Genomic DNA, 18,593 nt, shown 5'->3' on the forward strand with positions numbered 1-18,593 from the left:
CTTCCCGGGCCAGGGATTGAAGGCATGACCCCTGCATTGGCAGGCAGATTCTTTACCACTGAGCCACCAGGGAAGCTCTTTCCTAGACTTCTAACACACCCCATCTCGCCTCCTCATTCCATGACTCCTGGAAGCTCCATTCTCTCCCAGAGTTCTTCCCAAATATTCACAAGAAAAGTGCCAGCATGATAAGTACACGCCAGCTCTAGCCTTTGCATTATTCTCTTGCTTGAGTAGCACATGCTCAGGCTGCATAGGTTACCTGTGTTTCTGTCATCAACGGCATGGTCCATTTATTAATTCTGGTTTGTTCTTGACATTATTACTCATATTACATTTAGGTTTCCACCTGGCAGGGATCCCTCTTAAGTTGACTTACAAAGGACTTAGCATGGGACCAGGTATTACTGGGTGTTTCATGTCATTTCTAAACCACCCAGAAAATATTCCCAAAACACTGGCTCTAAGAGTTACAAGTCATAACATATCTGTCAATCAAATATATTCTTAGTGATTATTCTTCCCCCTGTTCTTGAAAAAGTCCTCCTGTTATTCTAAAAATAATCTGGTTTGATTTTACTCTCCTATTGATCCCTGTTCACTTCCTGCTAAAACAGAACACTTGCCAACAGTGAAGTTTACAATGGGAGCTGGCTCACCCCCAAGCAACTGGAATGAAAGCTAATGGATTAGTTATGGGAAATGGATTTATTGCTCTTTTATAATTTTCATCCACTTTAAAGTGAATCCAATGAATCGTTTAGCAATGTAATTAAACAAACTCATAATAAATTCAGGGTAAACACTCTAAGTTGGAAACTAAGAGGTAATAAAAATAGAAGAAAGATATTTCAATGCAAAAATCCTCATTACAGGAAAGTGAGTTTCAAAGGACTGTGGGCCTGAGAAGCATCTGAGGGGCTTGGTAAAAATGTCAATCCCTAGGCTCCACTCTACTCTACTCCATAGCTTTGATCTCCACAAGGAGATCAAACCAGCCCATCCTAAAGGAAATCAACCCTGAATATTCACTAGAAGGACTGATGCTGAAATTGAAGTTCCAATACTCTGGCCACCTTATGCAAAGAGCTGACTCACTGGAAAAGACCCAGACGCTGGGAAAGATTGAGGGCAGCAGGAGAAGGGGGCGGCAGAGGAAGAGATGGTTAGATAGCATCACTGACTCAATGGACATGAATTTGGGCAAACTTTGGGAGATGGTAAAGGACAGAGGAGCCTGGCATGTTGCAGTCCATGGGGTCCCAAAGAGTCAGACACAACTTAGTGACTGAAGAACAACAAGTTCCACTCTCAGAGGTTTTTATTCTGGAGATTTGAAACACAGCCAAGGAACCTATGATTTCAATAAACGCCCTTATGGTTCTCATACAGTTGGTCTTGGGGACCACACTTTGAAAATCACTAATCCTAAGGAATTCATTGGAAGGACTGATGCTGAAGCTGAAGCTCCAATACTCTGGCCACCTGATGTGAAGAACTGACTCATTGGAAAAGACCCTGATGCTGGGAAAGATTGAAGGCAGGAGGAGAAGGGGGCGACAGAGGATGAGATGGTTGGATGGCATCCCTGACTCGATGGACATGAGTCTGAGCAAGCTCTGGGAGTTGGTGATGGACAGGGAAGCCTGGCATGCTGCAGTCCGTGGGTTCTCAAAGAGTCTGAGACACTACTGAGCAACTGAACTGAACTGAAGATTATAACTCAAATGACAATGAGGTCTCATAGGACATTATTTTGAAAAGTGGGAAAGCTTAAAGAAAATATAACCTATACCATAATCAAGGGGAAAAAAATCCAGTGAAATGAGGCATAAAATTTGAAATTAATATGCAAGGCAGATTTAAACTGAAATATATATCCCCATAGAGAGTTTGGTAGGAACAAATCACTGAGAAGCTATGGTTATGCCATAAATAGGCCTGTGATCCTGAATCTGCTCAGATGACTCTGGTTAGAGACTTCACAATTGGAGGAGTCTCAATGCATAAAAATGACATTCTATAACACTGATATAGGCTTTTAAATTACAAATTTATGATAATTAGAAAACTGTGAAACTAAAGAGAATTCATTATTATGCAAAAATTCTAACTTTAGTCTTCTATGCCTGCCAAATCTTAAAATGTCTAAATATACTATGTTTATAGCATAAATGACTATCATATATTCTATATCATAAAATCACTATATTATAAATACACTATATCCTAAAATAGTAGATTCAGAAATTTTAGATCTGTTAGGCATAAAAGATGACTGGAATAAGAATTTTTTTATAAGCACAAACTCTACAGGCTCAGAATTTTCTGTTTCTCATAAATTTGTGATTTAAAATCTCTATCAGCTAGATTGCCATTGTCTTGAAAATCTCATGCTAGAGAACTACTGTGGGGCTACAACATAAAAATAATGGAAATATCCTTTTATTATGTGTGTTTAGAAGAGAAGGTGATTGTACAATAATTACATGAGGTCTGATAATACTTTTCTGCCTTGATACTAACAGAATGTAACTTTGGTGGAAAGAAGGTATTTAGTACCCAGGAAGCAATGAGAAATATAGATAAAAACACCAAATTCCATTTCCAAAAAAATCCCAATTTTCTGTGCCTCCTTTGTCTGCACGATTATCTCTTGGTTTTATGTTTCTGTCACAAACACTGTCTAATCTACATGAGGAAAATTTGCTTTAAATCTCATGTCTGATTGTCCCTTTAGCTTGTCTCTTAGAAAGAAAGGTAGGACAAAGGATAAATGGGAAATAAAGAGAGAGAGACAGAGAAAAAAAGAATTCTATTAACAGCAAAAAAAACTACCTGTTGATACATACAGCCTTTCCTGCAACACTACTATGATTTATCCTTGAACATTTAATAGATTTTCAAAGTGCTTTGTGACTATAAATCACCCAAGTACGAAATAGTATTTTATTAATTAGGTCACTATAAGGAACTTAAATAAAGCACACAAAATGCTAAGACATATTTCAGCACATCTGCTTTTAATAACTCCATAAAAAAGTTCTCAGAACGTATTCATCATCTTAAAGTTTTTACTGGACCTCTCTGGATAAAGGTGTGTTTTTATCTACTTATCACACCTGTAGCTTTCCCTGGTTTCAATCCCAATTTATTTCTATCAAACTACTTCATTATCAAGTTTCTTGTTAGTGATGACACCAAATTCCTCTCAAAAATATGGTAAAGATGTTTTCACTGTACAAATAATTCATCAGGCTCTCTACTATCTGAGGAAAAATTCACTATTTTGAGATATTACCTAGCATTAAACCACTTCAAACTGCTTACTACTAATTACTTTTTATTTGCACCTAGGGTATTTGGAGGTCTCAGCACATTCAAAGGCACTAGAAAGATGTTTCTCTTTTAATAGTAAACTGTTGAAAACTTCAATGGAAATGATGTTCTTATTAATAAACTCGTCTTAAATTTTGTCTCCAAATAGAATCAGTTGCTCTGGAAAATTAAACTAGATTTCATGGACAAAAAAAAATGAACTGCTTGAAAAAATTAACTAGTTATTTGAAATTATAAAGTATATCTACCTGTTATCATTTATCCATAGTAAAAAGCAATAGCCACAGAAAAGGGTTAAATAAAAAATTAGTTGTTCTCAACCCCTTACCCCGCAGGGACATTTCTGGGGGGTATTTACTATTAATAACATTCATGCTCTTCCCAAATATCCACATACCTATATACATGCATAACTCTGTCTTGCTGCACCGTACCGCACCGCACGTTGGAGTCTTAGTTCTGAACCCTCACCCCCTGCAGCAGAAGCGTGGAGTCTTAGCTACTGGACTGCCAGGGAAGTCCCTATGCATAATTCTGTTTAAACAAATATGATTTATTTCTTTAAGGTCTCACTAATGAGAGCTAAAACTATACTCTATCTCATTCTATTTAATAGCTACCTAGTATTTCAAGGTATGGCTATTTCATGATCAATTTAATCATTTCCTTATACATGGATATTTAAGTTGAAACAGTTTTCTGCTATGCCAATGGTATTACAATGAACTTTCCTACACGTACACATATGTACATACTCCTATCTAACACACACACTGATAACACTTCTACAAGTAAAATTAGGGGTCAAAGAATAAGTACCTTTTAAATTCTAATAAATATTGACAAAAAGTGTCTTCTTAAAGGGTTATATTTCTCCCAATTGAGTACAAAATTGCCAGTGCAGGGAATTATTAAAATTTTAAAATCTTTGCTCTGGAAAATTAAACTAGGTTTTATTGATAAAAAATGAACTGCTTGAAAAAATTAACTAGTTATTTGAAACTATAAAGTATATCTTTTACCATTTATCCATAGCAAAAAGCAACAGCTATAGAAAAGGGTTAAAAATTTAAAAAAAATCCTCACTCTCAACTGCCTATGCTACAGTGCCATTTTCACTGAATAGGTGAAAAAATGTCTCATTTTAATTAGCAGTTAATTACTACGAAGATTTAGCACCCTGTCTCATACTTATTAGTTACCTGTTTTAAACTTTCTGTGCTGCTCCTGTAGTTGTTTTGTCCATTAGGAAATGTGAAATGTGCATTTCTTAATTTGCCTTTTGGGGCTAAGGAAAGAAGCTATCATCAGATAGTAAAATTCAGTCTGACTTGTTATTAAATGACTGTTACTTCTAGCTTGACTGCTTGCCTTTCGTACTTTGGTTAGGCATAATATAACATTAATAATTAAATTTGGAACTTTAAAATGATTGTCAATGGGGGCACCACTTGATTAAATCACATCTCACATCTGTGTACAGGCAAGGGACTAGGTCAAAAGTCATGTCATTTTACTCCCAGGTTGTCATAATTCATAAAGGGTGAAGGGTATCTGAGCCAGACAAATCTGCCAAAAATAAAACTTGAGATCTTAATCTGTCTTTCAAAATACTGTATCCACACCAGCCATGTGGGTAAGAGGTACTAATTCAGATAAGCCCACAGTTTGGAAATCTCCCTCCCATTTCTACACAAAATAATCCAAAAGAACTTACTTCGAATCTGTTTTTTAATTTCCTTAGCAGGATCCAACCAGTTCTGAAAAAGAAGTGAGAGTCTGAATATGAATCAGAGAAGAACAGAAACGATTTCGTGTTGAGTGGGTAGAGACACGGGCTAAGTGCATTTGGGAGGGAGCAGGGAATGGCTGTCGGAAGGGCCTCCAGCTGGGTCCTGCCCCTAATATGTCCAGCTGCCTTCACTCGTCCCGAGAGGGCCCAGGCTCTTGTCTCTTGAGAAGATGTGTATATGTGCAGGATTTAGGCTGGACAAAATTCTTTTACAAGTGCCTTCAGAGATTCAAGCTAGCATAGAAACAGAGTAGAAAAGATGGTGGATTCTATGTTCAAACAAATTAGGAGAAAAAAATGAAGATACAGCCACCCCCCAGTCACTGCAGAGGATTGGTCACAGGACCCCAGATGACACTGAAATCTGGGGATGCTCAAGTCCCTGATATGAAATAGCACAGTATCTGTATACAACCTATACAATCCCCTCACATACTTGAAGTCATCTCTAGATTATTTCTAACACCTAATACAATGGAAATGCGATAGAAAGACCTGCTGGTACACCAGCAAATTAAAATTCTGTTTTTGGAACATTCTGGAATTTTCTAAAAAAATATTTTTGATCTTCTGTTGGTTGAATCTGCAGATGCAGAACCTGAGAACACATAGAGTTGGCTACGTGTAATGTGACTCCACTGATGTCCTAGCTGTTCAGCTTCCCATGGAGTGACTTCTGTGATTATAGATTTTAAAGCACCTTCTTAAATGCATTCCTAACAAACAAACACTTGTTTGAGACTTTATGATTTTCTTCATCAGAACACTCAGGCATTTCATGATGAAGTTAAGACATCACCCAGTGAATCCAGCCAAGATTAAGTACGATTCACAGAATGACAACCAAACAAGTAACATTTATGAACACGATTGTGGTGGCTCAGTTTCCAGTATTAAGGAGACAATTTGTTCTTCCTCATTTCTCAGGTGGTTGAGAGGATAAGTGAGGAAAAGGCCTAACGAGGCTGCATCAGCTGTGAGAGTCTACAGAGGCAGACTGGATACCTAAGACAAGACCCCTCTCATATTGTGATGCAGCCAGAATATGAAAGCATAATGAGATGAATTAACAGTAAGACGGCATCCAGTGGACATGTTTTCCGTGTATCAATGTATTTGATTCTCAGTGGCTCAAATCCACTGATGTATTATCATACCCTCCCCAAAGCACTATATAAAATGCTTTTCTGGAAGCATAAAGAACTCAAGCATGAAGAGCAGAAACACTGACTTACTGTTTCCAAAAGACTCAAGATTGAAGGAAGTTGTCGATAATTTCCTTCATGAAGAAATAAGGTGATAAACAGCATTTAGGGCCTCAGACAGTACATGTGAGGTGTAGGGGTGCGAGGGGTGGGTGGAGAAGACGATCTACCGATTCAGTGTCAGTTCACTTTCTTGCAGTGAAGGGCAGCTGAAGCCAGAAGATTCTCTATAGCTTTGAACCACTCACCTTCTGGTTTTCAGCATCTCGATATGTAAGCCCAAAATAGTCTTTCTCTAGCAAATTCAGATGTTCACAGACTTTATCAAACAGCACTTGGCCTCTGGAGCGTTTCTGTGAAGAACAAAACAGAAAAACAAGTTACCAAAAAAGTTCTTCAATTGCCACCATTAAAATGGGTACACTTTAAAATGTTGCTTGTTGTAACTGTTCAGTAAATGATGAATGGGTGTGATCAATTCAGTGGGGTGCCATTGCAGGAGATGCAAGAGATGAGGATTCGATTCCTGGGTTGGGAAGATCACGTGGAGTAGTAAATGGCAACCCACTCCAGTATTCTTGTCTGGAAAATAGGCAATCATCTGGGGGAAAAAAATCCATCAGCTTAATTTATGGTGATACACAGCATCTATCATGTTTTCATGTGAGACTTTAAAGCTCTTTCAACTTGGCCTTGGAGTCTGAGATGGATTAACCGTCAGCAATTAAGCTAAACTACTTTTTGTTTGCATAGTAGCAACATTTCACATCTTGTACATTAAGCATATTTGTCTTTAAGATTTAATACAGTAAGAGAAAAATAAGAAAATTGATAAACAATGGGCATGCCAAAAAAGAAAGTATTCAGAAGATCTGTAAGTGGTATGTATTACTGTGCAACTGCAAATATATTGGAAATTACTCAGCCCCCTCAAGCATGACTATTTAGGAGAAAAGATAAATTTAGGATAGAAAAGTGAAGCCTGGTTTATAGCTAGCTAAATAATCAATGTTGTATTTGAATAAAGTTTAATAATGTATGAAAATAAATTACATGATAGCAATGAAAATAAATTACATGCTTAACACTCAACAGATATGAGTAAATGGTATGACAACAAAATGCTGCCTGCTAGTTTAAATCTTATATTTGTAAATAATGGAATATTGCTTCTGAAAAATTCTTAATAAATTATAAAGTTTTCACACACACAAAAAACAAACTGGTTCTTCTGATGCTTCCATTGGTAAGATCTCCAGTTTAAGAGAAAAGAACACAGAGGTGCAGAGGACTTAGATGAGAGAGGGCAGTCTTGCTGCTGCCTATGTTGGTGGCTTTAACAGATAAACCTAATTCTGAATCTTCCTTATGTTCCCTACATCTGTGCAGACCTCTCTCCCTCTGTAAAATGGGTATGATGCCATCTATTTATTTGCAGCGTTGTTGTTCACTCACTCAGTCATGTCTGACTCTTTGCGACCCCGTGGACTACAGCATGCCAGGCTTCCCTGTCCTTCACTATCTCCCAGAACAAAAACATTCAAACTTGGTCCAATGATTACATCAAGCATCCCACAAACATCAGCTGTTATCAGCCTAAGTGACAAGTGGCAGAATATGTAATGTAGGACTCAGTTTGCCTTTTTGTTGCAGGAGAACAAACACAGCTCCTTGTGGGGCTGATAAACATCCTTAGTACTAAAATTGTGCTAGTGGTAAAGAACCAGCCTGCCAGTGCAGGGGACATAAGAGATGCGGGTTTGATCCCTGGGTCGGGAAGATTCCTCTGGAGAGGGCATGGCAACCCACTCCAGTATTCTTGCCAGGAGAACCCATGGACAGAGGAGCCTGATGGGCTACAGTCCACAGGGTTGCAAAGAGTCAGACAGGACAGAAGCAACTCACCACACACACAACATTAAAATATCCTGCTCTGGGACTTTCCTGATGATCCAGTGGCCAAGAACCCCCACTCCCAACTGCAGAGGACCTGGGTTCAATCCTTGGTCAGGGAATTAGATCCCATATGTCAAAACTAAGATCTAGTGTAGCCAAAATAAATAAACAATTTTAAAAAATACCCTGCTGTTTTTTAAGATATCAATTATGTTTATTGCCTAACTGCTTTAAGCAGAACATAATATACACAACACATACACATACAAATAAACAGCAGTGTCTGGCCAAGTACTTTCTCAATGAGCAAAAACAAACACAAATAAATAAATAAACCTTTCTCTACAGAAACTTCTACTTTCTTTGACCCAGCAGACCTCAGCCAGGCCCTCAATGGAGGAATTATTCTCATCATGCTGCAGGCAGCCTTGGACATCATTTTAATTATCTGTCTTCTTCCTTTTGTTTAACAGGTGGAAAGGCTAGCTCAGGCAGAGACCACTGTGCTAGCTGGTTCTTACTTTTCTGGCTCCTCACCATTTGATTTCTATTAATGACCCATGTGAGAGTTGGACCAAAAGAAGGCTGAGCACCGAAGAATTGATGCTTTCAAACTGTGCTGCTGGAATAGACTCTTGAGAATCCCTTGGACAGCAAGGAGATCAAACCAGTTAGTCCTAAAGGAAATCAACCCTGAATATTCACTGGAAGGACAGAAGCTGAAGCTCCAATACTTTGGCCACCTGATGCAAACAGCTCATTCATTGGAAATGACCCTGATGCTGGGAAAGATTGAGGGCAAGAAGGGAAGGGGTTGATAGAGGATGAGATAGCTCAATGGCATCACCGACTCAGTGGACATGAATTTGATCAAACTCCAGGAGATAGTGAAGGACAAGGAAGACTGGTGTGCTGTAATTCATGGGGTGAAAAGATGGGGGTCACATGACTTAGCGACTGAACAACAATGACCCACAGCTTTCTCTTGAATAGACTACTTTTCTTAAACATATTTGAATACTATATATTTATATACACACACACATATATATACTTTTTAGTTTTCCACTATTTTACACCTTTAATACAATATTAAAATTCATTCATTAAATTAAATATAATCACACATAAAATTCTTTTCAAGCTTCCTTTTCCACAAATTTCTATATTCATATTAGTTTGGCCTTTCTTTTTTTTTTCCACATAGAAATAACCAGCTTCAGGGCAAAATTACTTTCTTTTTCTTTCACTAACAAACAGTTTGTAAGACAATAACATAGTGGTCCATTCTTAACCCTGAGGGGTTTGGGGGGATTTGTTTCTGTCTGTTTTGGCTCTAAGAACAAGACGGTTTGTTTAGAATCTACTATAATGTTGTCGTTGTTGTTCAGTTGCTAAGTCAAGTCTGACTCTCTGCAACCCCATGGACTGCAGCATGCCAGGCTTCCCTGTCCTTTACCATCTCCCAGAGTTTGCTCAAACTCACGTGCATTGAGTTGGTGAGGCCGTCCATCCATCTTGTCCTCTGTCATCCCCTTCTCCTGCTTTCAATCTTTCCCAGCATCAGGGTCTTTTCCAATGAATCGACTCTTCACATCAGGTGGCCAAAGCCTTGGAGCTTCAGCATCAGTTCCTTTCAGTGAATATTCAGGGTTGATTTCTTTTAGGATTGACTGGTTTGATCTCTCCTACTATAGATGGTTGGGCTTCCCTTGTGGCTTAGCTGGTAAAGAATCCGCCTGCAATGCGGGACACCTGGATTTCATCCCTGGGTTGGAAAGATCCCCTGGAGAAGGGAAAGGCTATCCACTCCAGTATTCTGGCCTGGAGAATTCTATGGACTGCAGAGCCCATGGGGTTGCAAAGAGCTGGACACAACTGAGTGACTTTCACTTTCACTACAGATGGTTATATGTAAACAATGAAATTCCTATCTACTAAATCTCACCATAGCCGCCAGCCAGTTGGATGACACCAGAAAGGCCTCTCACGTTATGTGGGCCTTCTCCTGCTCATCCTTGATTGAGAATGGAAGACTCCATAAGGAGCCAGGGATCACGGACTCGAGGATATAGGGCCCCTGTGCTCATGGCCAACATCACTATGATCACAGCTCACTGCCCCAGAGCCTAGACATGGCATCTGCACACGTAAAGGGAAAGACCCTGGTGATGGCTGGAGTCGAGACAGGACACAAAACAGGACTATTTTCCAGCCCCACACAAGTTCCCCTCTGTAATCACTCTCACCTCCCCCAAACTGATAGTTTTTACACAGATGATTTTTTTCTAGCATATTATTCGAGTTTTTCAAGTCAATTATTTCTACATGTTTGACATCATGTGCATCTTTGGGTAATAGTATCTAAAATATGACTAAAGCTCAACAGTCACCCGGAATTTCTAGAGAATTTATGTTAAATATTTGTTTCCCAGAGAAAGGATGTTCATGAAGTGATCAAATCTAGGCACCTAATTTTCATGGGGTGTGTTTATATATTGCCATAATGAGTCAAGAATTCAGTAGATTCAAAAACGTTTTTTTGGACAGAGTTATTCTAAAATCAATGGATAATTTACTTAACTGGAGACAAACACTTTTTAGTCTCATTTGCTGTTTCCTGAGAGTTGGTAAGTCATGTCTCTGACTCAAATGCATTCGCAGTTCATGTAACCCTTCACTATTAACACATGAACATCATGAAATCCTGAGTTTGCTTTGCAGTTACAAACCAAGGGGCTTCCCAGATGGCCCAGTGGGTAAAGAATCTCCCTGCCAACGCAGGAGACACGGGTTCAGTCCCTGGGTTGGGAAGATCCCCTGGAGAAGGAAATGGCAACTCACTCCAGCATTCTTGCTTGAGAAAGCCCATGGACAGAGGAGCCTGGTGGGCTACATTCCACAGGGTTGCAAAAGAGTTGAACACGACTTAGTGACTAAACAACAACAAACCAATGATGGACTGCCCTCTCTTGACCCTTTTTTTCCTCTTAAAACTGGATTTCTAATAGAGAAGATGAGGATACAGCTATCACCACCACTCAAACACAGCAGATGAAACAAGTCTTTCTGCAACATTAATGAAACTTCCCGAAGTCAAAGCTACTCCAGGATTTTTATGTCTGTAAAACACTGGTTCTCAAGGCATAGCTTATCAATCAGCATCACTTGGGAAGTTTATATTAAAATGTTTATTTTCACTTTCACTTGTCTGCTTAGAGAAACAAGTTTTAAAAATTAACTTCAAAATGTTTCAGGATTGGGGAATTTCAAACAGTTCCAAAAGTACAGACAACAGTATCATGAAACCCTGTATACTTATCGCCCAGTTTTAACAAATGCCTTTTGAAGATCACAACCTTGGTTCATCTGAGTTTTGCTCCCCTCATCCTACCCCACAGTTATTTGGAAGCATCTAAGCAAATACTTTTGTCTCTATTTATCTTAGCATTTAACTCTGCTCTTTCAAAAAGTGTAACTGCAATGCCTTCATCACATTTAAACAAAATTAGCAATCAGTCCATACTATCACCAAATGTGTAGTCAGTGCTTTAATTTCTCCAATTGTTTCAAAGATTTTCTTTTCATTTTCTTTGATAAGCCCATACATTGCAATGCTGCTGCTGCTGCATCGCTTCAGTCGTGTCCGACTCTGTGCGACCCCATAGACGGCAGCCCACCAGGCTCCCGTCCCTGGGATTCTCCAGGCAAGAACACTGGAGTGGGTTGCCATTGCCTTCTCCAATGCATGAACGTGAAAAGTGAAAGTGAAGTCGCTCAGTCCTGTCTGACTTGTAGCGACCCCATGGACTGCAGCCTACCAGGCTCCTCCGCCCATGGGATTTTCCAGGCAAGAGTACTGGAGTGGGGTGCCATTGCCTTCTCCGATACATCACAATAGGCTGTCATATCTCCGTAGTCTCTCTGAAACTGCAAGCTTTCCATTTATCCTGGTTTTCCTGTTGAAATGAACTTGTTTTGGAAATCAGGTCATTTGCCTGCAGAGTTCCCTCAGTCTAGACTTGCTGCTCGCATCTTCATGGTGTAATTAACACGTTCCTCTGTCTTTTGTATTTTCTGTAAACTGACAGTAAAATCTAGAAGCTTGACCAGAATTCTTATTTGACTGTTTTCTATAACAGATGCTATGTAATTTCATCAGGAGGCATACAGTGACTCCTGCCTTTTTTGTAATATTTTGTTGTTGTTAGTTGCTAAGTCATGTCCAACTCCTTTGTGACCCCAAGGACTGTAGCCCGCCAGGCTCCTCTGTCCATAGGATTTCCCAGGCAAGAATATTGGAGTGGGTTGCCATTTCCTTCTCCAGAGGATCTTCTTGACCCAGGGATTGAACCCATGTTTCCTACATTGGCAGGTAGGTTCTTCACCACTAAGCCATCTCGGAAGCACAGTCACTAAAGATTGTTGCCCTAGACCCATCGAATTGAGATGGCAAGATGGGAATATTTTAATCCTCATCATTGCTCCCCCAATGATCAGCTGGAGCATGTCTATGAAGAGAGTCTCTTTGTCAAAATTATGTATCCAGTGACATAATTTGATGAAGCCAGGATCAACACTCACACCTTCTCCTCTGTTCAATTCTAAGACAAGTTGGCTCCCTAGCATCATCTAAAAGTCACCAGTTAGAATTTTTGTCTTATGTTGTCACTATGAACTCACGGAGGTAAATGAGGCTTGATGTGTTTCAGTCCATTATGGGTGTTACCCTTAGTGAAGCTCTAAATGTCCCTAAATGCTCTGCCTGGCCTTTTGCTGTCAACTCTCATCCTTTCACGACGCTTCTCTAGTGCCACTTCTTTATAGCACTTCCTGTCCTCCCAGCCAAATGTGATGTCTCTTGTCTCTGGACATTTGAGCACTTCTGATACCAAGAGGGCACTTTCCACATTCCACTTTACATTGCAGCCGTCTATCTGTGCATCACCTTTTACCCTGACCAACTATAAAGACATTCTTCATGCTATCAAGCCAGTTATACTTTTTTTTTTGCCATGCTGTATGGCAAGTGGGATCTCAGTTTTCCTACCAAGGATTACACCCATGCCCCTGCACTGGAAGCATGGAGTCTTAACCACTGGACTTCCAGGAGAGTCCCTTCTACACTTTTTATGGAACCTCATTTTGGTCAAATATCATCAAGAGATTAAAAAGGTAATGCGATGAAAATTTACATAAAATTTTTCTTGCCAGCATATCATAACCAATGTTGCAGAAGCAATAATTTAACCTAGGGTTTTCAACCTTGGACCCTGGGAACAGTGAAAAAGACACCAATATCCAGGAACCCATGTCAGGACAAAGAAATCAGAATTTCTGAAGGTGGGAGCATGGTCTTTGCAGGTTATCAAGATCTCGTTTGCAGGTATGGTTGAAAGGTACACTTAAATTAAGTTTACAATTTAAAAACTCTTAAATAGGAGGACTCCAAAGCAATGCTTCTTTTTTTGATGAAATGTGTAACTTTTTCATAACAGTTTCTTTCAGGCCTCTTAGACCAACACTGATAGCTACATGATAATAAACTTTATTTACATACAGACACAGTCTTAAAATCTTAAGATATCCTTTCCAACAAATTTTCTTAAAAAACGTTAAGTTCTCAAGAAATGAAAAACCAGTCAAATGTTGAAATAAAATGATACAAACGAGCAATGATAAATCACCAAACTATAAAACCAACCAGTAAACAAACCAAACAATGAACTTGCATTGAAAACTATGAACAAGGTACACAAAATTAAAATGTTTGTTGAATTTTAAGTGGTGGCATTTTCCCTTGGGAGAGCCAAAACATATAGACTTTAACTGAAGAACCTGCTGCTGCTGCTAAGTCACTTCAGTCGTGTCCAACTCTGTGCGACCCCATAGACGGAAGCCCACCAGGCTCCCCCATCCCTGGGATTCTCCAGGCAAGAACACTGGAGTGGGTTGCCATTGCCTTCTCCAATGGATGAAAGTGAAAAGTGAAAGTGAAGTTGCTCAGTCGTGTCTGACTCTTAGCGACCCCATGGACCGCAGCCTACCAGGCTCCTCTGCCCATGGGATTTTCCAGGCAAGAGTACTGGAGTGGGGTGCCATTGCCTTCTCCGGAAAAACCTGATACCATACTAAAAAATGACCCAGGTGGGATAAGAAATATCTTGATTTCCTCTTTTGTGATTGAGCAGAAGCATTCACATCTTGCCCAGCACGTTAGGGAGGAGACCAGAAGGAACAAACACACAGGGCTCTGAGCCTGGGGTGGGATGGAGGGAGGAACTGCTCTTGGTGCACGTGTGTGCGTGCTGCGTCGCTTCAGTTGCCTCCGCCTCTGTGTGACGCTGTGGACTGTAGCCTGCCAGGCTCCTCTGTCCACAGGAATCTCCAGGCAAGAATACAACCCCTGGAGTGGGTCATGATGCCCTCCTCCACCTGGAGATTGAACCTATGTCTCCTGCGTTGGCAGGTGGATTCTTTACCACTAGCGCCACCTGGGAAGCCCACACCTGGGCACACGCCCTCCTAAAAGGCCCTGGAAACTATGGCTTGATCTGTGCTCCCAAACATAAGCCCAAATTGTACTAAATCTCAGCACAAGACTTCAATACAATTTGTCTTTTCTTTCCGTCTCACAAAGCTATGAATCAGTCGCTAAGAAAGGCTAAACGCTGAAATTAGAGAAATTTGTAAAGTCAAGTATAATGTCCTTGCCTGAGAAGATGGGCTGCAGTTCTTATTTTCTGGAGCTGCACAATTACGGAGAAAATGAAGCAGAGACTGTCGTCCTGCCTGAGAAGTGTAGCTAATCAGTGGTCCCTACGTCTTAAAAGGGGGACAGGGGGCGGGAGGCGGGGAAGCAAAGCCATCAGCACCAAGGTTGCGGGTACATCCTTGAGGCTCCTCAGGATCGATGTGTCCATTTCTAGAAACTGTCGCTTAAAAAAAAGTCTTGTTACATTTCATTGTTCAGTTGTTGTGTCCACTGCAGCATACTAGCCTCCCCTCTCCTTCATTATTTCCCCGAGTTTGCTCAAATTCATGTCCATTGAGTTGGTGACGCCATCCAACTATCTCATCCTCTGCTGCCCGTCTTCTCCTTCTGCCCTCAATCTTTCCCAGCATCAGGGTCTTTTCCAATGAATCAGCCCTTAGCATCAGGTGGCCAAAGTATTGGAGTTTTAGCTTCAGCATCAGTCCTTCCAATGAATATTCAGGGTTGATTTCCTTTAGGATTGACTGGTTTGATCTCCTTCCTGTTCAAGGGACTCTCAAGAGTCTTCTCCAGCACCACAGTTTGAAAGAGTCAATTCTTTGGCGCTTAGGCTTCTCTATGGTCTAGATCTCGCATCCATACATGACTAGGAAAAATTATAGCTTTGACTAGATGGACCTTTTCAGCAAAGTGATCTCTGCTTTTTAATATGCTCTCTAGGTCTGTCATAGCTTAGGCTAAACCACATGTGTTAATACAAGGAAATATATACGATGTTGAGAACTAACAGAGAAATTGACACTTCTGTACCTTTATTTCAGCTGCTTTGAAATTTGAGGGTGCACCAGCCCTGTAAGCACTTCCATCTCTCCACCATGTATCTTCCTCAAACAGATTGCTGATTTTCTCCTGCAAATTATACCTTCCCATAGATTGATGCACTTTGTGAACTTGCATTTCTGTCCCCCAAGGACAGGAAACTGGACACCCTTTTTAATGTCCCCAACAGAATGTCCTAAACACCAAAAACATTCAACATATGTGTCTAATAAGTGCTCCTGGCATGAATCTGAAGGAGGAATTTCTCCTCACATTACCTTGGATTAGTCTTGTTGCAAAATGCCATCTCTTTTTTCATGCTTCCTTCTGTAACTGCATATTTCCTCATTGAATGCCTCTCCATTCTCCTCACTTTTAAAGGTCAAATGGAATTCTCTTAATTTCTAAAAGACGGCATCACCATTTGCCTGGTGTTTAGGAGCATCTGAAGAGCTCCACAAACTGACCTGGCTGGAGCCTGAGCCTAAATCGGACACCTGGACTCCGTGTAAGTCATTTCTTCCTCAGTTTTCCCTTTTCTGTTTGAAAAATGTTCTAATACTGTCTGCCCTGAAATTTAAGTGTTGTTGTTTTCTTTTAAATCTACATTTAGAAAATAGCAGGAGTCCGTGGTCAACTCATGAATAAAAGATGACGACGGTGTCTGGTCTGTGACAACAGCCTGAAGTCCCCGAGAGAGATCTGAGGCCGGGAAGGTCTGAGAAGCGCTACGTGGCCCCAGCTGCCCTGTGTGCATCCACTTCCATTTGGGGCTTTCTGTCTCAAGTGTACTTTCAATGCCAAGTTTAATAAGCACAGCAGGAAGTCCATTATCCCCATCACTACTGCCAGAATCCACGCCCCGAAGGGCAGGACTTAATGGAAACTTCAGCCTGTGTGAAGTGAAGTGAAAGCCCATCAGTCGTGTCCAACTCTTTGCGACCCCATGGACTATACAGTCCATGGGATTCTCCAGGCCAGAATACTAGAGTGGGCAGAATACTAGAAGCCGTTCCCTTCTGTAAGGGATCTTCCCAACCCAGGGATAGAATCCAGGTCTCGCGCATTGCAGCTGGATTCTTTAGCAGCTGAGCCACCAGGGAAGCCCAAATCCCAAGTGTGATCCAGACAGCGAATGCAAGGAGGGCTGATGTGAGAGGCAGAGATGAATTTTTTCTGCCTAGACATTATGTGTCTCACTAGCATGTTCTTTAAATTCACAGGCAATTGGCTTTTCAGAAAACCATGACAGTTCTTTTAAATATTAATAAGTCCATTAATAGTTATTCTGCCATTTTCTTAAACTCGGCTCAGTTGGCAGTGCCGATACGGAGAGGCCTGTGAAAACAGGAACTCAGAACCACATCCTGGTGTTGCTTGGTTTTTAAACAAAACAGTAATTTATTTCCAATTGTCTAGAGATTAGACAGTTGTCTAATGTCTCAACTGTCTAGAGATTGGAATTCATCTAGCATTATTTAAATATCTTTAGGATGCAGTTTTAAAGATATTATTCTTTTCCAATTCAAGTTTGTTTCCCTATCATTCTATTCTAAATGAGGCTCATCAGACAGCCCCAGCGCTGGATCCTGACTCTACAACTAGCTGGCTGTGAGGTGAGACAGTCACTGAAGCTTTCTGAACTTCACTGCCTTCCTTAAAAAATGGTAATAATATCTTTCCTTACTCATAAGACTGTTGCATTAATTAATACACAGGAAAGGACTTCCCTGGCGGCCTGGCGGTGGTTAAGACTGCACTTCCACTGCAGGGCGTGTGGGTTTCATCCCTGGTTGGGGGAACTAAGATCCTATGTACCTCGAGCCCCTTGCCCCTGCAAAAAACCCCAAACATAAACCCCCCTGATGACCAAGGAACCTTCACAGCAGCACTGAATGCAGACCTTCCGTCCTCTTCCATAAAACAGAAATAAAATTTCTTAAAAAAACAAGAAACACAGGAAAGCATACAGATTGCCTAGCCTAGGGGAAGCCATTACCAATCAATGCTGGTGATTATCAGTTGGCCCTTATCATAAGGAATCCAATTTATTCAGGGTCCTTTTCTATTGTTGTTTTTCTTGTTTTTTTTTTTTTTTTTTTTGTGTGCAAATTCAGGGTTTCTAATGTTGAAATTTGGGAGAGAGACTGAAGCCTTTTCATCTGCAGTTAAATCACCCCCTATGTCTCATGAAAAACAAATCTCACTCTACAGGTCAAAGTGGGAAATGGCTGAAAAGAGTATCATTATCAGTAAACCAAGGGAACATTCCATTACCCTGTGCAAATACAAACACAAAGTGGTTTTTCACACGCACTGGGTGTACTGGCACACTTAGGTACATCCTAGGCCAAACAGAGTTACGAATTATCACAGATACAGCCTGCGGCACAGCCAGAGCAAGAAGGGAGAGTTCACATGCGGAGAGCCCACCGAGGTTTGAAATTCTCTGCAAAAACACGTTCAGCACCTATACAAGAACCCCTTCGTGCACGTGAAGCTCCTCCACTGCTTTTAGGAAGACGTCTTTTTCTTTCAGCCACAATCTGTTTCTGCCTTCATTTGTTGTAGCCATTTCATTCTGTTTGAAATCAGACTTCTGTGCTCAGAGCCGAGTACCGTGGCCGATAATAGCTTTCCGGTGAAGCACGCTTCTTCTTGGCCAGCAAAAACACTGGGCTTGCTTTTGTACAAAGAGTTTCACATCACACGTATGAGATGTTGGCAGCGAACTGTCAGACAACATTTCCTGCTGTTAATCTGCTAGGGATTCAAGTCACTAAGCCAATGAGTGCCAAGTGAATGCAGAGAAGGAAGCCTGGGGAAG

General features: G+C 40.7%; 1 protein-coding gene across 17 annotated transcripts in view; it reads right to left on the reverse strand.

The window, feature by feature from the left end:
• The window catches only part of EPB41L3 (erythrocyte membrane protein band 4.1 like 3), a 145,952-nt gene that overhangs the window by 52,882 nt on the left and 74,477 nt on the right, over positions 1-18,593 (reverse strand). For all 17 annotated transcript variants that reach the window (XM_061399880.1, XM_061399895.1, XM_061399891.1 and 14 more), the window contains 2 exons: positions 6,585-6,689; positions 5,057-5,099 (listed from right to left, as the gene is read on the reverse strand). In XM_061399880.1, coding sequence (XP_061255864.1) covers positions 5,057-5,099; positions 6,585-6,689 — 148 coding nt within the window. The remainder of the gene's footprint in view (positions 1-5,056; positions 5,100-6,584; positions 6,690-18,593) is intronic.

The sequence above is a fragment of the Bos javanicus genome, chromosome 24, assembly GCF_032452875.1.
Source record: "Bos javanicus breed banteng chromosome 24, ARS-OSU_banteng_1.0, whole genome shotgun sequence".
NCBI classification, from domain to species: Eukaryota; Metazoa; Chordata; class Mammalia; order Artiodactyla; family Bovidae; genus Bos; species Bos javanicus.